Source organism: Cricetulus griseus (genome assembly GCF_003668045.3).
Source record: "Cricetulus griseus strain 17A/GY chromosome 1 unlocalized genomic scaffold, alternate assembly CriGri-PICRH-1.0 chr1_1, whole genome shotgun sequence".
Classification (NCBI taxonomy): domain Eukaryota; kingdom Metazoa; phylum Chordata; class Mammalia; order Rodentia; family Cricetidae; genus Cricetulus; species Cricetulus griseus.
The window spans coordinates 58,678,113-58,701,925 of NW_023276807.1; the positions used below are offsets into that span (position 1 = coordinate 58,678,113).

A 23,813-nucleotide genomic window follows, 5' to 3' on the forward strand; every position below is an offset into this window, starting at 1 on the left:
TTTAGCTCCTTGTCCCCTGGGACAGTGCAATGAGGCCAAGGGCAGGAACTCAGAGCTATGGGTGGAGCTGCTGGCCAGGAGGAAGGAAGGGTTTAGAAATGACGTTAGCTTCCTTAGAAGAGGCATGTTTGGACTCAGTGGGTGCTGATCTCTAGTACCTTGGGCAGACATTGCATTTAAAGTCTCTGAACCTGGGCTACCTTACCCACAGACAGGACAAAGTCTGGAGATGCATTAGTGAAAACTATAGGATATATTGTGCAAAGCAAAGTACTCACAATTCCTGGTATAATGTTCTCTCTCTTTCCCTCCCTAGTGATCTCTTAATGAGGGACAACCTGTTTGAAATCATAACCACCTCCAGGACATTCTACGTACAGGTAAATGCTTATCCCAAGACCAGTGTTACTTCTCTGCAAATGTGGGTGAACGACACCCCCACCCACCCCTGCCCTTGTTTTCTCTTCTCTTGAGCTTGCAGTTTCTCAGTGATCAATTTAGCCCCTTAGTCAGTCTGTGTCCCGTTTCATTCTAAGGAGGATGCTAGCCAGGAGTTTCCCTCCCCTAGGACACTACAAACAGGTCAATCAATTGTGCTGGAGGATGTGTGCCCGTAGCAGCTGCACTGGGCAGCATAGCTCCAGCTAAGCAGAGAAAAGGGGAACTGGTGGGTGGTTTCACTTCTGCTCTTGAGGGTATTTATAAGTCCTGCCTATGTATGGACATTACTGTGTGCAGAAAGACAGAGGCACAGAGGGCCCTGTGCGGGCACAGGTGCATAGCCAGCTGCACAGAGAAAGCCATTGTTTGGGCTCTGATCGTTCATTTACCAGGAGCTCCCCCACCCTCAGATCTGGAGCCCTCCCAATCTAGTATTAAGTCACAACAGCTAGCCAGGCAGATTTCTAAGCAGGGTGAGGACTTCCAGGGCCAAGTCCTCAGCCTAGGCTACCCAGCAGCCCACTGAGTGTGCTGGTCTCCAGCGTGGGGCTGATGTGGGATTCTAGTGGTGAAATATGCAGTATTCCCAAGCGGAGTTTTGGAGGCTTTCCCCCCCCCCCCTCACTGGATGAGGCCTGTCTCCCATTCTTTTAGTAATAGGTCTTGTGTCTCTACTCTTTTTCCACTTTGGGCCAGCAGCCACGCTGGCTGACTCAGATGTCTTCAGGCCATACTCATTGGGACAAGCACACTGTTCAGGAAGAGATGGCAGAGGGGAGGCAGGGGAGCAGATTGAATCATGGAAGGGCTCATTTTGCTCTTAAGTCTTGTTCTTTCTCCCCTGCCATTCAGACACAAGGACTAGCCTGTACTTTAACACAAGTCTCTAGCTGTTGAGTTGATATTGGTAGACTATGGTCAAGGGCCTAGGTCTGAGGTTGGGCTTATGGATTAGACAGAACTGATCTTTAAGCTAAGTAATCAAGCAACTGATATCGCACGTTTGGTAGAAGATGAACAGGGAAAGCTGCTAGACGACGTAAATTATGCTGTGTAATACTTAACGTTGGTGGGAACTGGTCTAGAACTTCACAAAGACTAGCCCTTAGCATTTGCAATTGAAGTAACATCAAGGAGATCAGGGAATCCCCTCATGAGTGGCAGAAGGTAAAGAATCCAAACGTACTTACCACCAGTACAAAACAAGCCAACCCCAAAGGGGACAAGGGAATTAATAAACAAAACCAAAGCAACTCCTCCACAGAACTGTGACTACTGGAACTGCCATTAGGATGGTGACTGTTGTTGTCCATTGGGGGAGAAAGAGGCAGGAAAGGTATTCTGAAGGAAGATGGTGACCAGAGGACTCAGAGGGAGAGGAGGCCAGGCAAGGGAATAGCCTCATGACAAGAGCCTGTGGAAGGAGAATAGAGAGCTGTGAGGTAGGCTACACAGCTATTGGCAGTCTTATTGCTCTTTCTGCTTTTATAGCAAGTTTATATTTGGTCTTTAAGTCAAAGGTAAGATGAGAACAATATGAAACAGCTTCTGGACTCAGACAATATCCAGAGTCTCATTTTCTGCATATATAAAATGGAGATTAAAAACTTAACCCCAGCGCTTCTAATGACCCTGAAGACTACTTGACCCCAGATATCATGAAGGGCAGATAAGAAATGGGCAACGTGGGATTAAAAAGGCCAATCTGAAGGCCATGATAAGGATTTGGGGGTTGGACTTAGATGGATGAGGGAAAGTGATGAATTTCAAATAGACAGAAAAGGTCCATTCTCCATGACTGGAGAATTTGTTGTGTGAAGGGGAACAGGAGAGATGAAGACAGATCCCAGAGGTGTGGCTCAGGCTCTGTGCTGGTTGATACCTGCCAACTCCCTGGTAGTACAGAGGGCAAGCAATTGTGAGGAAAAGCAGTGTTAGCACTAAGTGTATTGCTTACTTGTCTGTTACCATGATAACATACAATGATTAACAGTAACAAGGGCCAGACGTTGGTGGCACACGCCTTTAATCCCAGCACTCGGGAGGCAGAGACAAGCGGATCTCTGTGAGTTCGAGACCAGCCTGGTCTCCAGAGCGAGTGCCAGGATAGGCTCCAAAGCTACACAGAGAAACCCTGTCTCAAAAAACCAAAAGAAAAAAAAAAGCAATTAGGAAGAAAGGGTTTAATTTGGCTTATGGTTCCAAAGGGATTGAGTTCATTGGGGTAGGAAAGACTGCCATGGCAGCAGGGTTAGATATACCACCTATACTCTGTGGTCTCACACTGTGGCATTCTTAGTAATTCACGAAAAGCAGCTGTTGTTGCATAGATGTTTCAGGGCCACTGCTGAGCAGTAGCTAGCCAGAAGTGTATCGCTTAATTTTCCATAGTTTACCTGTGCCTCATCTCCAATCTATCCATGAGGAGGAGACAGGAGCTTTAAAGATAAATGATCCATTCAGGATCAGAAACTCAGTGAGTTATGGAACCAACTGACAGGTATTTGGTACTTGAGACTTGCTTGTGCTGAGTGGCCAGGCCCAGAGCCTATGCTGTAGAGCAGTGGTTCTCAACCTCCAAAACACTATGACCCTTTAATACAGTTCCTCATGTTGTGGTGACCCCAACCATAAAATTATCTCATTGCTACTTCATACCTGTAATTTTGCTACAGTTATGAATAATATTGTAAATATCTGATATGCAAGATACCTGACATGCAATCCCCAAGGAGGTCATGATCCACAGGTTGAGAATCACTGTGTAGAGGATATGACCACAACCAAAAAATAAAAAATCTACTTTGACCAACCTGGGGTGACTGGAAATGTTGGAAGCTGACCAGATCTGGGTAGTAGTCAGGCTTCTCATGTGTGGAAATGGTACAGTGAACTGGTCTTGTCTGAAGGTAGATATTTCTCAGGTCTGGGCAAGGGTTCAAGGTGAAATTTCAGAGCTGGGATACCTCTCCGGGGTTTAGCTCTTGTCTGGAATGTGGAAAGTCCGGATGCCAGTCTCCAGCAACTCCCCAAACATAATCTGACTTTCAATCCTTGAAATACAGAGCAGGGTCTCCATATCTGCATTTCCTAGTCATAGAGGGCCTGAGGTATTGGCAGTTTATCAGGAGTATTTGTTGCTAGAAATGGGAACTCTGTGAAATGGTCTTTAGCTCACTCCTAGGACAACCGTACTGATTCAAAGAGTGACAAGGGACTTGCAGAGTGTAAAGCAAGAACTCGTGGGTAGTTACTTCATAACTTAGACTCTAAGGTAAAGTGTACCACCTAGAACAGTGGTTCTCAACCTATGGGTCATGACACCTTGGGTGATCAAGGAGGTCAAACCACTCTTTCACAGGGGTGCCTAAGATCATTGGAAATAGCAGATTTTACATTGCTATTCATAACAGAAGCAAAATGACAGTTATTAAGTAGCAGTGAAGATAGTTGTATGGTTAGGGTAACCACAACATGACTATATTAAAGGGTCTTGTCATTAGGAAGTCTGTCAACCACTTCCTAGAACTATACCCTGTATAATTTATACAATCATCCAGGGTTCATTTAGGAAAGGAAGAAGTTGGGGATCAAAGGAAGAAGGCAGTGCTGGAGATTCAGGGGTTATAGTGCTACCCAGAGGTAGATAGTGCGTGTCTCTTGTGGTTGTCTGCCATCACTCACTGCATTCGTTAGTGCTGGACTCAACTGATGCTAGGAAGCTCACTGGAGTGCAGTAAACCCACAGGTTGAAAGAATTTATTTTGGAAGTTTGCTCTCTTCTTACAAACTGCCATCAAGGGGAAACCATAATGCACACAAGGGCAGGGCAGGGAGAGAGGAAAGTACATGTGACATCTCCCTTTCTATCTGCTCAGTGTTGGGCACTTTTTAATTTCCTAGTAGGTCACCTGGGCTGGATGGACCTCAGCTCTGAAATGATATTTTTTTCTTGTGTGGAATCAAATGTGATACTCGTTTTTATATTTGAATAATATTTTTAAATGATGGTAAATGTGTGTTGTATGTGTTCATGTGTTATACGTGGGACACATGCCTGTGATATATGTGCAGAGGCCAGAGGAGGATGTCAATGTCTTTCTCTGTTGACTTCTACTTTATTTTTTGGAATCATTTTATTTGTTATGTATGGGCGCCTTGCATACATGGATGCCTGTGTACCACATGTGTGTATGGTGCTTGTGGTGAATAGAAGAGGGCATTGGATCAAGTGGAACTGGAGTGACAAACAGTTGTGAGCCACCATGGGGGTGCTGAAAATCAAAAGTGGGTCCTCTAGCAAAACAGCCCATGCTTGTAATTGCTGAGCTATCTCTTTGAGCTCTCCACTTTGAATTTCTTACCCAACCTGGAACTTGGCATTTCACCTGGGCTGGCTGGCCAGTGAGCCCCCAGAATGCACTTGTCTGCCCCCCCCAATACTAGTGTTACAGGCATATGCAGATGCTCAGTTTTTGTATGGGTCCTGGGGATTCAAACTCAGGTCCTCTTGCTTGCACAGCAGCACTCTAACCTACTGAGCTATCTCTCCATCCCGCATAAAAATAACTTTGAAATTAAAATATAGAACAGTGGTTAAAACTATTGAGGGTGTTTTATAAAATCTACTTTCATTTCATACAGTATCATTCGCAGTATCTGCTTTTTTGATAAATTCATAATAACCTTTTCTCCACCAAATATGTTATCCTGTTTGATCCTTTTTACAATTCGGCTTGTGCCAGGCCGTGGTGGTGGCACATGCTTTTAATCCCAGCACTTGGGAGACAGAGGCAGGTGCATCTCTGTGAGTTTGAGGCCAGTCTTGGTCTACAGAGTGAGTTCCAGGACCAACCAGAGCTGTTACACAGAGAAATCCTGTCTCAAAAAACCGAACAAAAATTGGCTGTTTTGCTGGTTCTAGAACCTAGAGCTTTGCATGTGCTAGGCAAGTGCTCTGCCGCTGACACCCAACTCAGCCTTTGATCCTTTGGGGGTGGATTTACATGTAATTAGAAGAAAAATGTCTCAGGATAAGGGCATTGAATAAATCCATAATGGTAGAATGCATTGTGCCTTATTGTTGTTTGGAGACAGTCTCACGACATAGCCCTGGCTAGCCTGGAAATCCCTATGTAGATGAGGCTGGTCTAGAACTCAAAGGGATCCACCTGTCTCTGCCTCCCAAGTGCTGAGATTAAAGTCATATGTCACCATGCTGGTAGAGTTTCAGGTTTATTGGCTCCCCTCTTACCACAGAATAGTAAAAATAGCAATCATTACTAATACATCGAGTGCCCTGCTGTCTGGGTACTGTCAAACAGTAGAACGTCACAGCTTACTTAGTTCTTCCTTGTAGGTCTGTCTAGGGAACAGGCTCTCTGTCATCCTGATTTTAGGAAAAGTTTGGTTACCTAATTCTGGCTACTCTCTTCGGACCAGGGGTGTATTTATCTTTTTCTTGGAAAGCTACTACATTGCCAGGTAGCTGGAAAGAATCATGGGGGAGAGGCAAGTATAAATAAAGAATCGTAGGGAGAGGCAGGTAGCAGGTGTTAGAGCTGTGCACCACAGGCCTTCGTCATTCTTTTTGACCTAGTGCCTTTGTTGGTGTGTGCTGCACATGGCTAACCAAGGGGCTCTGCTTGGGGGTTGATGGGAAGGGGAGGAGTAATGCAAATTTGAGAGAAAATAAGAAAAACAAAACCCCATAAAAAGCAAATCGGCCCTGCTTTATCCTGGTAGAATTCAAAGAGTGGGCTGGGGTATGGACAAGCAAGGGGAACAAGTGGAGAACATAGCCTGCACAGCACACACACACACACACACACACACACACACACACACACACACACACACACACACACACAGAGAGAGAGAGAGAGAGAGAGAGAGCTCTGTGTTCAGGTGGATAGGGGAAGGTGCTGGGACAGCGGAACTTAAGCCTTGTTTCCACTCTTTGGCAGCTACTGCATAGGGCCCTCTGCAGCTATCTGTATTCACTTACACTCTTGCGTCTTACAGCTGGGAGGCACCCAGAGGCTCTGCCTGCAGGGGCGGGGCTCCTCTGTCTTCCTCTTTCCATAGAGAGGCTGCTGCCCCCTTCTGGGCTGAAGAGGTTGTTAGTAGGGGACATGCTTCACTCAGTTCTGCTATTGTGTACTTCAGCTTAACTGTCACTTCAAGGCTGGGGTAAATTTTCCTGACAGACCTAAGTAGCTTGTGCTTGGAGGAAGGCGTGGTTTCCATTGGCAACACACATACATGGTTGTGTATACCTGGGAGGGTCTGCAGAGGGAGTTTGCTTTAGTGGGATTTAAAGTAGGAGTCTCCTGTTCAGATAGATAATTATGGGAGAGATGAGAAGAGTGGGGTCTAGACCAGCCTCAGACCTGGAACTGCGGCATTTTGGGCCTCATTTTCCTTTGGGGTAAAAACTAGGAATCTGGGGTGGCTCAACTGTTTTCATATGGGGTATAAATGGGGTGATGGGTTTAGGCAACAGATGGGGCACTAGGGTATCCCCCACCCCATACTCCTTTCCCTCTTAGGGCAGCTTCACTTTGAGCAGTTTTAGTTAGGAGGAATCAAGAGAGAGATTGTGTGTGTGTGTGTGGGGGGTGGTGGGATATCCTCAGAAGTCTGTAAGCCACTGGGCTACATGGTTTCCAAGGTCCCTCTGAGCCCAAAAGATGTGATTTTATGAACTTGAGCCAGAGACTTGGAAGCTGAAATCACACCCCCTAAATGTGTATAAGTGTTGTGCATGTTTTGCAGGCGGACAGCCCTGAAGACATGCACAGCTGGATTCAGGAGATTGGAGCAGCTGTGCAGGCCCTCAAGTGCCACCCCAGAGTAAGTCACTTCCTTTCTATGCCACAGTGTCCTCTGAAAGATAAATTAGCTTTGAACGGGCATTTATTTGGTTATGTAGGCAGGCAGCCCAGCTGTGAATGCAGCTGAGCCATAGGCAGGCTCACTTGTTTTTCTGTTTCTGCTTACTTGGGGACATTTCTTTTTCCTCTTCTTTGGTTTGTTGGTGGAAATGAGGTTGGGCTGGACAGAGATGAAGTTTCTAATGTGTCCTCCAAGTCGAGGCTCAAGCAGATCTCCAAACATGTGTACTGAATTCTGCTTGATAACTTTACTTATTTATGTATTAATTTACTTTTGAAATGCATTTATATTATTTTTGAATTTGCTGTGTGGCCCAGACCAGTCCTGAACTTCATAGCTCAAGCAAGCCTCCTGCCTTAGGCTCCTGGGGAGCAGGGACTGCAGGTGCCCCTGACTCCAATGTACTTACTTGGGTTTTGTAGCCAAGTGTCCCTGTTTGAGTTGGTGATCCTGGGTGGGTACTTTTCATGAGACTTTGGGTTAACAATTCGAGGAAAATCCCTTATTTTTTTTCTTCTCTTTCTGCTTTTAGGAACCATCCTTTTCTAGATCCATTTCTTTGACTCGACCTGGAAGTTCCAGCCTCCCAAGTGGGCCTAACTCCATCTTGAGGCGGCGGCCAGCAGTAGAAGAAAAAAGGGCTCTCTGTAAGGCCCCTTCTGTGGCCTCTTCCTGGCAACCCTGGACACCTGTCCCCCAGGCTGGGGAAAAGCTGTTGTCAGCTGAGAATGTTCCAGAGGACTCTTTATTCATGCCTCACCCTGGGGAAAGCAACGCTACGGGGGTGCTGGTGAGTTCTCGAGTCAGGCACAGGTCGGAGCCCCAGCACCCCAAGGAGAAGCCATTTGTGTTCAACCTTGATGACGAAAACATACGGACCTCTGATGTGTGATATGCAGTGCCATGGTGTGCAGGAGAGATGGCTCTGTGACTCATTTTCTCTGCCATGGTAGAGGACAGAGGCTAATAGCACTCATAGTGGAGGGGCCCATCCAGCTGGCTTTTGTTTTTGTTAAATACAATGCAGTGTATTTAATTAGGGGAAGTCATTAGGTTAGACCCACAGGCATACCCCATTGCCTCTTGAGTGCCTCCCTTTCCCCAGGTTTCCTAGTGAGGGGTTAATTTTAATACTTCCTGTCTGGGGGTGGTTAGTCTAGTTTTACCTCTAACCAAGCCTCCCCCGTTTGTATTTCTTTTATTTTCTTGGTTTTGTTTCCAGTCTATATACAGGATGTCAGACAAAGAGCTAGTTTCATCTACCCCTGTTTATTGGCTGATGTGTGAGTATCAGGGAGATGCTTATCAGGACAAAAAGACATCAGGGTACAGGCGACTGAGAGGTGGCCTTACAATCTGGGGAATGACTTCAAAATGTCTTCTTGGGCAGTTCCCCTCAGGACACCTCCCAGGGGAGGAGAAGGGGACCTCTTATGACTCATGATGGCTAATTAAACTGGCATAGCCATTTGTGGGAATTATGCTGTCCTCTTGATCCTCTGTGACCCCAAGTACTGTAGACTTGGGTGACAGAGCCACAGGTCTGTTTTCTGTATCAGGCCCCGAGGATGGGGTTATCAGTGTTAAAATGTGGGACTGCTGAGGCCAGAACAGACACTTCCCTTGAAACCATGTTATTTGAGTGTGTGTGTGTGTGTGTGTGTGTGCGCGCACGCGCGCGCGCGTGCAATCTCCATCTCAGAGGCTTCATGCAAAGGGACTACTGAGAGGAGATGGATAATTGTTTATTTCAGGAAGCACCTTTGATTTCCAGACAGGAGAATAGTTCTGCTTTGGCACAGCAAATCTTGAATCCCTGTCTCATGGTTCTTTTAGAATGGGTTGTCGTTTGTCTAATGTTAAGTGCTTGCTTGTGTCTTGTGCACCCTGTTGATGGACTTGCTTTTTATTCTTTAAGTTACCTGGTAAATGAAGCCATGCATATAGTAGGTGGAACCCAAGCTTGATCTGATAAGATCCTGTGGATTCCCCAGTGGAGAGACAACAAAGATGATTGTTTTCAATAGTGATATTTTTCACGGAATAGAAACTGGGAATAAAGAAACTGAATCAAAGGGTGAGTTGTTGGCTAGGGATTTCCTGGGTTCTAGAAGAGTTCAGAAGATTGGATTTCCACCCTAAATTTAGGGTGTGGCTTTTCCCATTGGGCAAGATACTATTTCCATCACCTTTGGGGGCATTTGTGTATAAACCTTCAGTGAACTATGTTACCAGAGACTTATGGCTGCTTCCTGCAAGGAGAGAGGATGTGGCTCATTCCTGTGTAACTTTTATCAGCTATGTAAGTTAGTTGCATTTTTCGTTAGAAACTTGTAGCTTTTTAAGAAGAGATTAGGAAGCATTTTATTTAAGCCAATCACCACTCTTTATGTCCATAGTTAATGAAAAAGAAAAACAGGCGTAAGTCTCTGTAAGTGTGAGTGGAAGTGTGTGTTGTGTGTTCTTTCTAATGTGACTGGGCTATGATCCTGAAGCTGGTGCCACACCGACAACTCCTGAGCTTATCGAGTGGGAGCTGCCCCCACTTGAAGTTTGGTCTTATGCTCCTGATCTAAAAGACAAAAACCACTGGATCTCTTTTCCTTTTCCTGTTCTCCATCTTTTCCCTTCTATCCCTTTATTATTGCTTTTTAAAAGAACCTTAGTATATTTTGGTTTCATAAACTCTTTGGTTTGGGGGATTATTTATTTATGATGATCAAGGTTATAACTTACTTCAAAACCTAATCCTAACTCTAAAAGCCCTTTGTCTCTGGCTTCAACTTAAAATCTTTCTCTAGAAAATTATTTGGCTGTTCAACAGAATTGCTCAATGTGAGATGAGGAACTAATGAAAATAAGTTAGGAACTCGGGAATGGGCTTTACACATCCCCTGACTCACAGAGATGATGTCATCTGCTGGTGTTTAAATTGTGAAATCTGTCTGTCTCTCTCCTATAATAAACTGTTTGCTAGGTTGTTACTGCTTCAGGAACTGGTCATTATAGAAAGCTGATAGGTTCCATTAAGTATTTTGACATTGTCATGATATTAAACCCAATACAATTTACTTTATATAAATAAAGGGACAGTACAGTTTTTCCATGACTCTAACTGGCTGATACATAGGAATTCCAAGTTAATATAGCTTCAGTGTTGGGAAAATATAATTATCCTTGTGAATTCTTAATTTTTATTTCAGAATTCCCATTTTGTCCAGATTTCTGACCAGTTTTATACCAATCTCCCCCACCCTTTTTAAATTTTTTTTTGCCTGAGTCTTGCTATGTAGTCCAGGTTGGCTTTGAACTGGTAATGCTCCTGCCTCCACCCTGCTTCCCGACTGCTTGGATTACAAGCATGTACCACCATATCCAGCCTATCTCAGTATTTTAATGTAAGCCAAAGATAGTGCATAAACTAGTTTTCAATGTATAAAATAGAACCCAGTGTGTGTGTGTGTGGAGGGGGAATAGGGTGTGATACAGTGTGGGTTTGTGGTTAAGCATTTATTGTGGATAAATCAGAAGGGATTTCTGAATTACTAAAGGTACTGTGTTTTTGTTTTTGTTTTGTGTGTGTGTGTATGTGTGGAATAAAAGCAGTCTCTGGGGTTAGGTCCTTCTTCAAGGCTTCTCAGAGAGTGTCCTCAGCACCTGAAGGACTCACCATCCAGTAGCCTTGAAAGGTTTGATGGACTTGTTTACCAAGGTCAGGTGATAGCTGGCAAAAATAGTGTGTCATTCTGTGAACCCTGATGAGAATATGGAAGACCACAGCCTAGGGAGGGACTTCAGGACAAAGCAGTGGAATGACACCTCTACCAAGTAGACATTCTCTCCCAAGTAGAATGATGAGCTTCTGGGGAGAGATTTAAAGCCCAGTGTCTTAGTTCAATGGAAGCAAACTGATTTTGTTTCCCTCTTGAAATATAAATATGCTCTCTTTAGGACTAAAATGACTCCCTGAATAAATAACAGATCAGTTGTTGAGCAGTGGATTTGATGTCTTCAATGTTAACCAAATAAACAGTCATCTGGTAGCAAATGGCAGCGTTTTGGAAATTAAGTTTCCCATGTCACCACTTTAATTTTGAATTTTTTTCCCTCTAAAATCTGTTTTCCTCAGATCTCTCCTCCCCACCCCCGCCAGAGTCAATTACAGTCACTCATACTAGGTAGGCTTTGAATACAGTGAATGTTTGGCAAAAACACACATCGTGACCCCTTGGTCCTCTGTTTATGAAGGTGTGGCATGGCCCGTTTGGGCCAGTGTTTGAGCTGTGAAACACCTCTGAAAGCACTGAGCTGAGTGCATGGAAACTCCAGCTTCTTATGTTTCGAGATTTCCTAATTGGTATGTAGCAAAACGTAATTTTCTAAAACTGTTTGGTTGCTTGTTTTTGTAATAAAAACATGTGAAATATGAAATCTGGTTGTTTGTTTTCTTGGTCAGATCTCGTGGCCGTGGGTGAGTGGTCACGTTTGTCACTTGCCCCATGACTGGTTTTAGAGTAGACCCTCCCTCCCTTTTATGGCTTAGAGGTGGGTGGCCCTGGCCCTGGGGTGGTTTGGGTGGTGGGTGATATATGGGTGTGGGTGTGAGCAGAAGTAAGCCAGACACTGTCCTTTATAAAGTCTGGAGTCTGGCAGGGTAGGCACCCAGGCCAGGAAAAAGGATTGCTCATTTTAGACCAGTTGTGAATTTTGAGTGAAGTAACTGGAAAAGTAGAATCCAGGAGGGCCATGAACAAGATGAGCTCCCAGCCGCTGTGGACCATGTGGGCACAGTTTCTCCTGCTGTGGCTGCTGCTACTGCCTGTTCCCTGGGCAGAGACCAGGAGGTCCAGAGGCTCGATGCCCTGTCCGGTGGCTTGCGATGCCACACGCTGCCCGCCACTGCCCACCTGCTCGACCGGCACGGCGCCGGTACCCGACCGCTGTGGCTGCTGCCGCGTGTGCCCTGCGGCAGAGGGTCAGGAGTGTGGCGGGGCGCGGGGCCGACCGTGCGTTTCGGGGCTGCGCTGCGGTGCCCCATTCTCCCGGGAGCCTGCGGGGGGCGCATGGCTGGGCACCTGCGGCTGTGTGGAGGGCGTGGAGGGCGCGGCGGTGTGCGGCAGCGACGGACGCACCTATCCCAGCCTGTGCGCGCTCCGGAAGGAGAACCGAGCCGCGCGCCTGCGGGGCTCGCCCCCGGCAGTGCCTGTACAGAAGGGAGGCTGCGGGGACACAGGTGAGCGAGGCTCAGGGCACCCCACCACCACACTCCCCACTCCCCGACACTTCTGAGTCTTCCTAAGAAGACTCTTAGGAAGTCTTTCATCTTCCTAAGAAGATGAAATGGGGGCTCTTTAGTTCTCTCGGTCTACCCTCCTTTGCCAGCTCCAAAGATTCAACCTGTTGTGGTTGTTCCTGGTGTTTTGCCTGGTTAATGTGGTCTCTACTGGTTGCTACGGGGATTCTTTCTTCTTTTCTTCCCTTTGGTATGCCTTTCATCCACTAGTCTGCGGAGGAAGGGGGACGGAGAGATGCTGGGAAATTTTGAGATGTGACACCTGCATCCAGGGAGCAGTGCCTGCCCTCACCATGGACCGTTTATTCACAGGGACCAGAAGTGCTGGGAGGCTCCGGAGGAAGTTTAACTTTATTGCCGCAGTGGTGGTGAAGGTGGCGCCATCTGTGGTTCATTTGCAGCTATACCGTAGGTAAAGGTCACACCCTGGGGCCAATTACCCCACTTGATACGCTGTGAGGAAACCCAGGTTCAAAGAGTTGGCGGGGTACAGCTGGGCAGTAGAGCTCATGCGAAGCATGTGGGGGAAATCTTAGGTTCCAGCCCAGTACCCGAAGAAAAATTATTAAGAGCTATTTTGCTAAAGAGCAAAGAACCAAGCATGAGGATTTTGGCTTCTAAATCCAAGCTACATCGGTGCACGTTGGTGGCTCGGGTTTCTTTCTCCCCCATACCCAAGCAAAACTTAGGGCTGATTAGAGGAACTAGTCAGCATTTGGTGGTCTCATTTAGCCCTAGCCATCACTTGCGTGCAAGTAAACCTGGATAGACAGAAAATTAACTTGTTCTATTTTACTACACAAGTTGGTAGTGGAAACTAAGAGCTAGATTTTGACACTGTGACAGGAGTGTGACCTGTTAACGCCAGGTTTGGACTCTTTGCAGCAGATGGCCCCCAGGTTGCCACTCCTGCCCTATTTGAAGGAGGAAGCAGTGTCCCAGCTCTGAGTTGTGTTCAGAAGAGATAGATGGCCAGGACATGCTACATGCCGCTCATATATACATGAAGAGAATAGAAGTAGACAGGGAAAAGGAACATACTTGTGAAAACTGGAGCTATGGTTGATAAATGTGAGGCTTGCTGAGACTCACAATGGATGGATTCCCCAGTTCCTGCCTTTGCTCATACTATTGTCCTGTTCCGGGACAGATCACCTCTTACCAACCAGGAAATCCCTTCCTCCAGTGGCTCTGGGTTCATTGTGTCTGAGGATGGGCTCATCATCACCAATGCCCATGTCCTCACCAACCATCAGAAGATCCAGGTAGAGCTCCAGAGTGGGGCCCAGTATGAAGCCACTGTCAAAGACATCGACCATAAACTGGATCTTGCACTGATTAAGATTGAGCCAAATGTGAGTTGAGAGCTAAGGCGGGGTCTTCACATTTGGGGATTTCACAGTTTATTTGCCGGTATTTCATTTTGTATTCCTTCACTATGCCTTTTCTTTGTATGTAAGGTATGTTTTTCTTCCTCTCCTTCTCCTTTTCCTCCTCCTAGAACAAAGTGATGAGTGATGTGGAGATTAAAATTTAGAGTATAACAACCTCACATTCCCTCAATGCCCCCCATTCCCTGTTACACTTCTGTCCCCACCTGTTGAGTTTCCAACCCCTCCTCAGGAAATGAAGAACCTAGTCCCCAAAGCCGCTGGGGTACAGACTCCAGGTTCTCTTTGCCTACCCCCTTTGGTCTACCCCCATCCCTGGGCAGTGCAGGTGACTCAGTCTGGAACGTGTAGGAGAACCCAGAGTGGGGACAGGGAAGGGAGGAGAAGGCTTAACCTCAAGAAAAGAGATGGCGTACCTCACCAACCTCAGAGTAGAGGAGGGTGAAATTCAGACTCCTACACCTGGGGTACCAATAGGACTGGTACAGAGGAAAGGACACAGCTCCCCCTAGGTCCCAAGGAAGGGAGACCCTGTAGCTTCACACTCCTTCCTTTGGAAACAGTCAGTGATTGTTTGCCCTTCTGGGGTGGGTTACAGAGCCAGGCTGGGCCACATCCCCCTCCAGCCAAGGCTGTTCACAATGAAACTGATCTCTTGCAGGGCAGACTCTTGAACTGCAGGGATGAAATCTCCTGGTGTCCATTCACTCTGTTCCTGAAATTCATTTACTTCCTCATGCAGGCCTGTACCAGGGTCTCTGTTTCACCTCTCTCCTTAGGTTCTCATTTTATCTGTTTCCTCTGCCCATTTTGCAGCAGGAGCTGCAGCTCACACAACTCTGAGACTGAGCTGCAGAGTTTCAAAGCAGCAGATGGTTGTCTGGCTGGACAGCTTCCCAAAGAGAATGCCCAGGATGCCCCCACATCTGCCTGGGTATAACCCAGCATTATCCACCTTGGCTTCAGCAGCTTGCCTTGGCACACTGTCCCAGTTTCTTTCTGCAGAGCTTCTATGTCCTGGGACTCTTGGGGGGTTTGGTTTCAGCTTCACCCTCTTAACCTTCAACCCTGTGTGGGAAGCACAAGGCCCAGACGAGATGCCTCTGAATTGCTTTCCACTCTGGCTCCTGCCTGGCTATCAGGCTTCAAGCTCTTCAGGCCCACTTGGGCCAATAGGCCTTCTCTAACCTGGGGTCTACAGTAGCTATCCCTCTACAGAATGCATATGCTGGTGGAAACAAGGAGATCTTGTATACCTCCAATACTTGCCCAACCCCTAGCTTGATTCTAGGCCCATTCACAGGGCCTTGTAAGCTTACTCAGGTCCAAGGGTCTACTCAGCCTGGCTCCAGTCTTTTTGTGCTGTCACTGCCACCAGACAGCAGGGATGAGAAGGCCAAGTCTGAAGTCAAACGTTCAGCTTTGGGGAACAGGAAACCCAAGCTGTGAGCATTGTGGAAGGATGCCTGGCCAAAGGATTTCACTCTCCTTTTATGTTTTTCCTTCTGTTACCCATCAATCCCCATCAATCTCTATTAATTGTCTAGTAGCAACAGCTCTTTCTCACTCCTATGATTCCTTCTCCAACAGATGTAACTTTGGGGGAAATCATTTTCAATGCAATCAAACTTGCTAATTACACTTTGAGGTCCTTGCTGTACCTGAAAGCTTGTTAGAAATCCTGGATCTCAGATCCACCCAGGTCTACCCAAACCTGCATTTTGATAAGCAACTAGGGGTTTTATGTCGTCAGTACAGTTTGAGGAATGCTATTCTGCGTGATCTCTATCCTGTTCATGACTTCACTCTGACAATAAATAAACTAACACCAGACATTTCACTGATCACTTATTAATAGTAATTTTTATACAACTTCAAATTTAAACTTTATCTTATTTTTATTGATGTATATTTGTATGTGTGTCTGTGCAAGTGAATACAAAGTGCCCATGGAAGCTAGAAGAGGAAATTGTATTCCCTGGAGCTGGAGTTAGGGGTGGTTGTCAACTGCCCAACATAGGTACTGGGAACCAAACTTACATCCTCTAGAAGAGCAGAGGATGCTATTAACCTCTGAGCCACCTCTCTAGCAGCTAGAAATACAAGTTTTGATCTTAGAGATGATGTCAGTTATCTTAATAAAGGGAGAGTTTGGTGGGATCTGCATCTGAGAAAGAAGGAAGGCAAGACCCTTTGCAGGAGGGAGTGTGCTGGCTCAGGCCAGTGTCAGCAGGGGACAGTATGGTTGACCGTGCTCTTCTTTTCCATCTTTTCTTTCTTTGCTCCTCACCCCCATGTGCAGACTGACCTTCCTGTGTTGCTGCTGGGGAGATCATCTGATCTCCGTGCCGGAGAGTTCGTGGTAGCTTTGGGCAGCCCGTTTTCCCTGCAGGACACAGTGACTGCCGGGATTGTCAGCACCACACAGAGAGGCGGCAAAGAGCTGGGACTGAAGGATTCAGACATAGACTATATCCAGACAGATGCCATCATTAACGTGAGTCACTGGGAGTCTGTTCTCAGCTCAGATGATGTTGCTAGGATAGAGTAAGAAGAAGACTTTCGAGTGATCTCTTTTCCCTTTGGTCTTTGAGCATTCTCAGAGGTTATCCCTAAGGGAGGGTTGGAATGCCCTGTTGCTGGAGCTGAATGTTTGATATAACTGGCACCCACACTTGGGGCTTGTTGCAGAGGTCATCTTTATGAAACCATATGGGGGTCCATTTGCTTTGCCCTGACTTTAGGATTGGGAGGATGAGGGGCACAATTTTGCCTGCCTTGGGGATGCAGGCTGCTCTGGTAAAACTCATGAGCAACTCTGTATAAAAGATGTGGAGAAATGTATCTGTTTGCTAACTGATGACTCTCTCAACTTGTCTTTAGCACGGGAATTCTGGGGGGCCATTGGTGAACTTGGTAAGTGGTCATTTTCCTCACTGCTTCCTATTTCTTCTTAACTTTAAACGTGTTTCAAAATCTGTGGTGCAGGCTTGGGTGCTTCTCTCATGGAGAGATTAAGGAATGGTGCTTTTTATTGTTGGGTTTTAAGTAAATGGTTAGGGAAACTTTTAGAGCCTGTGATGGATTTATCCTGCTGGTGTGTGCTCTCATCTCACCAAGAACACTAGGGCGCTGGTGCTCTTGGCACTTCCTTCAGAGTTCCCCTCTTTTACATGTTTTCTGCTGTCATTGGATAGTTACCAAAAGCCCAGGAGACTAAACTCAGACTTCTGCCAGGGCTATGCTGTCCCGGAACTCACTCTGTAGACCAGGCTGGCCTTGAACTCACAGAGATGCACCTGCCTCATGCTTTCCCCAGTGCTGGGATCAAAGGCTTGGTGCTGCCAATGCCCAGCATAGCCTTGACATTTTGAATGTGAAATAAGTGTAACTTTTGTATTTGTAAAGCACCTCTTCCTTTGTCATCACCCTAATTGCCCTGGAAGACGAAATCTGTTTCTCCCTAATGAAGCAGTGGGTTTTCCCTCACCCTCCTGTTTTGGTCCTTTGAGATTAGTTTATGGTTCTGTTTGTGGAGCATTGAGACTTAACGGTGAGTTTCTTCTTCCTTGCCAGGATGGTGATGTGATTGGTATAAACACACTGAAGGTGACTGCAGGAATCTCCTTTGCGATTCCCTCGGATCGGATCAGACAGTTCCTGGCAGACTATCACGAGCGCCAGTTGAAAGGTGAAGGAGGTTGGGGGGATTTGACCCTTCTGTTTTTCATGCTCACTCCCACCTTTTGGAGCTTGACTTCTTTATGGTGTTGAGGTACTGGGTCTCAGATATATAACAGGGGGTGGGTAACCATATTGGGGCACTAAGCACAAAGCTAAATATGAGACATCCACAGAAATGCTTGTGTTGTACAGTTTAGAAGTGAACTCGCTGGCTGGAGATGTATCTGTGTTGACCACAGATGTTTTCTGAAGCAGATAGTGTACAAGGCCAGATGTTCTAGCAAGAGATTCTAGGATTTAGGTGTCTCTTAAGCTGTGCCAAATGGAAGTAAATTGTGAATTATATATCATGACTTTCCCTTCCAGGAAAGGCCCCCTCACAGAAGAAATACCTGGGTCTTCGAATGTTGCCCCTCACTCTAAAGTAAGCACTGGGTAACTATGGTAACAAGCCATCACTTGGCAGTCTTACCAAGAAAACAAAAGCATATTTGGGCAACAGTTAAGGGGACCCTTGTGAACACAGGCTCTGTTGCATCTCCCTTTGCCAGTACCAGTGTCTTTCATTATGGTTGAGCTACACATCACATCCAGAGATGTGTACAAAGCCATTGGCCTAGAGGAGGAGACAGCACACAGCAGAGGTGGCTTGTGATTGGCTGGGTGGGATTTACCTGGGTGCCTGCCAGTCTCCAGCTGAAGAGATGGGGAAAGAGATAGTATGCTGTGAGAGGGTAAGTCTTTTCTCAGGCCTCAGGGGATGGTTGTGTTGCTAACTTTTATACTGTTCCCAGCCTCCTTCAAGAGATGAAAAGGCAAGATCCAGATTTCCCTGATGTGAGTTCTGGAGTTTTTGTATACGAAGTGATTCAAGGAACAGCTGCTGCAAGGTAAGTGAAGAGGCCTTTGTCCAACCTCCTGTGTTGTCTCTAGGCAGGAACCACGTGGAGCTTGGAGTAGTTAGACTTAAGCACCAATCATGGGCATAGCCTCTACACACTGTGCACTGAGCTTCTGAAAGCTGGCCAGCGTGACTCAGTGACTCAATTTAAAATTGCATTTGATTTAAATTGGTGTAGATGAAAACAATAAAAACACCAGAAACAGGGCAAATCATTTTCCTATTTGTTTTCAGAAGGACTGAATTTTGTGTTAATTATTGCACTGGATGAGCTATCAGAGCATAATGGCAGGGTGGGTGTGTTGTATTTTGTGTGGATTTCAAAGACTTATAGGCAATAATTGTAAAATATTTGTCAAAATTTCAAACTTTTCATTCTGTGTTAAATGACAAAATTTTAGATTTGTGGCATTAAATACGATGTGCCATTAAGGTAACTTTATTGGATTTTTTTTTAAAGGTGACTACTCTAGAATTTAAAGTGATATGTGCAGCTTGAATTATATTTATATTGAACAGTGCTGACAGGGGCTCAGGTTCATAGCCTAGGTTAAAATTAATTTTGCTAGGAATTACCAAGTTGAACCCCTCTCCCTTTTTCCATGTAAGCTTAGTTATATACCAGCCCCTAAACATATTCTTTCAATATTACTAGTTATTACTTAACTAAGTTTCATGTATTAAGTTGTTAATGACTTATATAGTAATTGTAGAATTTGGTGTATGTTTTCATGTGTATGTGCAAATATGGGTGTGTATGTGTAGTAGGCAGGGGTAGATACAGAGTGTCTTCTTCAATTACTTCCATCCAGTGTTTTGAAACGGGATTTCTCACTGAACCTGGAGCTCACTGATTTGGCTATGTTGGCTGTCCCCAGAGTTCTTAGGATATGCTTATCTTTGTCTCCCCAGTGCTGGGATCTCAGACATGTGCCACTGTGTCCAGCTTTTTTTTTTTTTTTAAATACATGGGCAGGGGATCCAAACTATTCTTATACATGTGTGGTAAGCACTTTACCCTCTGACTGTCTGCCATCTCTTAACTGTAAATTTTTGAGACATGGCCTCACTGTGGAGCCCAGGATAACCAGAAATTTGTAATCCTTTTGCTTCTGCCTCCTGCATGCTAGGATTATAGGTATGGGCTACAATGTCCCAGTTATTCATAACCGTCAACTAATGATAAACAAATGATTTGAACAGTTCAGCAATTATTAGTTAATGAGAATGGGAAGGATTAATTAACTAAGCAGGACTCATAGGGGCTCACAGAGACTGAATCGACAATCACGGACCCTGATGTGGGTCCTCTGCACATAAGTTATGGTTGTGTAGCTGGGTGTTCTTGTGGGACTCCTGACAGTGAGAGTGGGGGGGGCAAAAAAGAGAGAAAGAAAAACAAATGGGAAGGGTTCAGGGTGCTCTAAGTTTTAGTGTCCTGTAGGTCTTCACAAACACCCTTTCACTGAGGTCTGAATGGCAGTGCCAACTGCTGGGACTGACAACTGCACTTCTAGATCAAACAGCCCTGTGGAAGTTTTCAGCTTTGCTTTAGGACATCTAGTATCAGGTAGAGGCAGCTTCTTCCACAAATGTTGTTCTCCTGAGCTCTGTCCTTCCTTTGGTACTGCTCCCTGTTTGTTTTTCAAGGGCTCAACAATCTGCTTGGATGTTGGTAGCTGTTAGACCTGGAAGAACTCATAGGTACCAGCAGTTAAGCATGGCTAAGTGTCAGGACTCCCGTTGCTAGATTTGGCATGTCCTAAGCTTTTCTAGACTCTCTCCGGGTCCCTGCCCTGCCCCTCCCCTGACTCCTTATTTTAACTTCTGATCCAAGGCCAGAGAGCTACTCTCAGCTCTGTAAGTTCTCAAAGTGTGCTGTGCCAGCAGTGGCAGCCTCAGCTGGAGCCAGACAGAAAGGCAGGTCTGAGTCCCATACCTGAATTAGACCCACCCCCCTCACCCCTCCTGTCTCCTTGCCTCTGTGCTAGTAGTCTTGAACTCTGGGTTCTCCTGTCCTGACTTCCAGAGTGCTGGGTTTAGCTGTGCCAGATAAACTTTTTTCTCTCTCGCTTCCCTCCTTTCTTTCCCACCTCTTTCTACCCTTCCTCTTTCCCAAACTCCACTTTAATATTACTTGCTTCCAGGAGTTCATGCCCAGGGCCTTGTGTGTACTTAACACCTGTTCTATCACTAGACTACATCCCTAGGAAAGAGTCTTTGTCTTGACAAGATTCCCAGGTGGGTAGTTATATGCCTGTCGAAGTGAGAATTACTGCTGTAAGTCTCTGACAGCCCAACATACCTCCTTGCTGGCTTCCATCTACTTATATTTAATAACTGTTAATAATTACAAACAACAGTTGGCACTTAGGAAACATTTATTATATCAGAGGAACCACAGTGTTTTTACACAGTTGTTTGAGGAGTCTTATGACATAGTCCTTGTTTTTAAGGGGAAGCAGCTGTGTGGAGTTACATAGGGGTTAGGGAGGAGATGTGCAGCCTGGTTTAATTCCTCTACAATCCTGATTTTGTAGTTACTCTCCTTTCCAAGAGGCAGAGTTGACTTAGTGGCAAGAAGATGGATTTTCAAGTCTGATAGACACAGGATAAAATCCCACTTTAATCGGTTGAAAGATATGAGAATGGGAAAAGGCCACTTATCCTGTGTGAACCAACTTCCTTATATTCAGTGCACAGTAGGCCCCATGATACAGCACTGGTTCTTTCTTGCTCTGTTTCCCTGCTCACGACTGCTGAGTCATCTGCTGCTGTCCTGTTCCTAGGGATTTCTTGCATGTAGCTTTCTCCTTCCTTCTCTTCATGCCCTACTGCATTACTTTCCCACCCCCACCTCTCACCCTTGATACTGGCCAATGAACTAAGGACGAAGTACATGCTAAACATACCCTATACCACTCAGCTATACTCTCTGCTCCTCAAATCTTTCAAACTCCACATATCTTGGTAATCTGTTCACATTGTAATTTTTTTCTTGAACTTCTAATTTTCCTTAAATAGCATCTTCTGGAATCATTTTTGTTCCTCTTTTAGCCCATTCTTACCTTTACAAACCAGCCTGTCCATGTTTATTGCACTTTGCTTTTGGAGGTGAAGTTTGTATCTGGAGTATATATTCTATGTGAGGTCAATGTGTTGAAGACTGAATAGGACTACAGCCTTGAATCAGAGCTGTAAACATCTGGACTTGGAAACTTGAGTGACATTTGATTTATGGGAAGCAGAACATCTGGGACACACAGCAGCTCATCATGCTCCAGTTCCAGAAACCATGGGATGGGCTGTCCAGTCAGACTCATCAGAGCACAACTTCCTGGGGGAAAAACACTGTCTGGGCTTGGCACTCTTGCTAGTGAATTTAGTAATGTTTAAAGTCAACACAGGGCAGAGATGAAGAGAAATTAGAAACTAACCTACCTGTCCGTTCCAAGTGAAATCAATGCATGTGAGGAGGCAGCTTCTTCCAGAATTCTCACAGGGTATTAATACTATAGGAAACACAAAAGGTGATTGTCCTCAAGCTGGCTTCAGGACACATCTTCCTACAACCCTGAGAGCTGGAGGGATTCAGGCTAGTCCTGCCTTCTTGGTTCATATGTCTAATGGTCAGTAAAATAGCAGGCAGGTGTGTGTGTGTGTGTGTGTGTGTGTGTGTGTGTGTGTGTGTGTGTGTGTGTGTGTGTGTGTATGGATGGATGGATGGAGAATGAGACAGGCAGACAACACACCCCAAATGAGAATGAGTAGAACTCTTATAATTTAAGCAATCTTCTCTATTTTTGTTTTTCAAGACAGGATTTCTCTGTGCAACCCTGGCTGTCCTAGAACTTGTTCTGTAGACCAAGTCGGCCTTGAACTCACAGAGCTCTGCCTGTCTCTGACTCTCGAATGCCGGAATTAAAGGCATGCAACATCACCACACGGCTTCATCATTTTTTCTTTTTCTTTCTCAGCTCGGGGTTGAGAGACCATGATGTAATTATCAGCATAAATGGGCAACCTGTCACCACCACAACTGATGTCATTGAAGCTGTTAAGGACAATGACTTTCTCTCCATCACTGTGCGTCGAGGAAGTCAAACCTTGTTTCTGACAGTCACACCTGAGATAATCAATTAAGTATCTTACTTTGAAAAACTGGCTAGCAAAACCAGTTGTGTTACCTGGTTTGTATTGAAGTGGCAAAAATGGCAGGGGCTTTAGGACATCAAGAAAAACTGATGTTTTGAATGCATGAACACGTTTGTATACACACATTCACACACACACATGGATCTTGAGGTTGAGGGTGCTCCTCTGCTGCAAAAAAACAAACAAAACAGTTCTAAGCCAAGTGGAAGCAGTCATGTGGTCTGATAAAATTTAAAGACAGAAGCAACTGAAAAGCAGGTAATTCCCAAATGAATCTTGTCAGGTTACTTTAGTAACCTCCTATATAGTCACAAACTGACATGTCACACATATGTACAAATAATCTACCTGCCAAGTATTAAGAGCCTGAATCTGGAGTAAAAAGGCAATCACATTTTAAACAATCCTCCTCTGTATACTCAGTTTCCTAGGTCGTATCACATTTTTGGCCAGGGATTGTGAGTAGAAAATTCATCAATTACAAGACAGATGGAAACTGATGACATCAGATTATAACACAGGAATATTCTCAAAATGATCATTTTAGAAACAATTTGGGTCCTCCAGTGTTTCTGAGAACATCTTCCATTAAAATATGTTTTGAACCATTTAAGACTTATACTTTTTTTTTTTTTTGAGCTTACAAACACTCAGAGATTTTACATAGGTAGAGCTGACTCATGGCTTAAATTTTGGGTAGGAATTTTAGTTACTGTCTTCCAGACTTGGGAGGGTTGCTGGGGATCAAACCTGGGGACCAGTGTACATTAGATAAGGGCTTACCATCGAGCATTACAGAATTTTCTTTTTAAATATGGCACCCCTGGATCTCCTTAAAGTCTATGTGAAGCTTGATTTGTATATTTTTAAGGAGGTCCAGTTTCTTCACAATTAATGTAAAAATATAGCCTTGGTGTGAAGAAATTATGAATTGCCTCTTCCAATTGTTATTGTTGTAAGTAGGGTTAAGGTGGTTGTTTCCAGGACTAATTTTACCTGAGCTCTGTTGGTGTTTATGTCAGTTATTATGGGAATGGGCATGGCATATCTC

General features: G+C 45.3%; 2 protein-coding genes across 8 annotated transcripts in view; both read left to right on the plus strand.

The window, feature by feature from the left end:
• Plekha2 (pleckstrin homology domain containing A2) overlaps positions 1–22,291 on the plus strand; it is a 110,551-nt gene extending 88,260 nt beyond the window's left edge. For 6 of the 7 annotated variants that reach the window (XM_027395322.2, XM_027395320.2, XM_027395323.2 and 3 more), the window contains 4 exons: positions 317–380; positions 7,219–7,296; positions 7,871–9,002; positions 22,257–22,291. In XM_027395322.2, coding sequence (XP_027251123.1) covers positions 317–380; positions 7,219–7,296; positions 7,871–8,230 — 502 coding nt within the window. In that variant the 3' untranslated portion in view covers positions 8,231–9,002; positions 22,257–22,291. Of the gene's footprint in view, positions 1–316; positions 381–7,218; positions 7,297–7,870; positions 11,770–22,256 lie in introns of those variants that run through there. The other variant, XM_027395319.2, reaches the window with a different exon arrangement.
• Htra4 (HtrA serine peptidase 4) lies at positions 12,018–23,575 on the plus strand. Its single transcript, XM_027395318.2, has 9 exons — positions 12,018–12,571; positions 12,944–13,043; positions 13,782–13,986; positions 16,325–16,519; positions 16,906–16,938; positions 17,599–17,713; positions 18,073–18,130; positions 18,501–18,596; positions 22,585–23,575. The coding sequence occupies exons 1-9, from the start codon at positions 12,085–12,087 to the stop codon at positions 22,748–22,750; spliced, it is 1,455 nt and encodes a 484-aa protein (XP_027251119.1). The 5' UTR covers positions 12,018–12,084; the 3' UTR covers positions 22,751–23,575.
• The last annotated feature ends 238 nt before the right edge of the window (positions 23,576–23,813 follow it).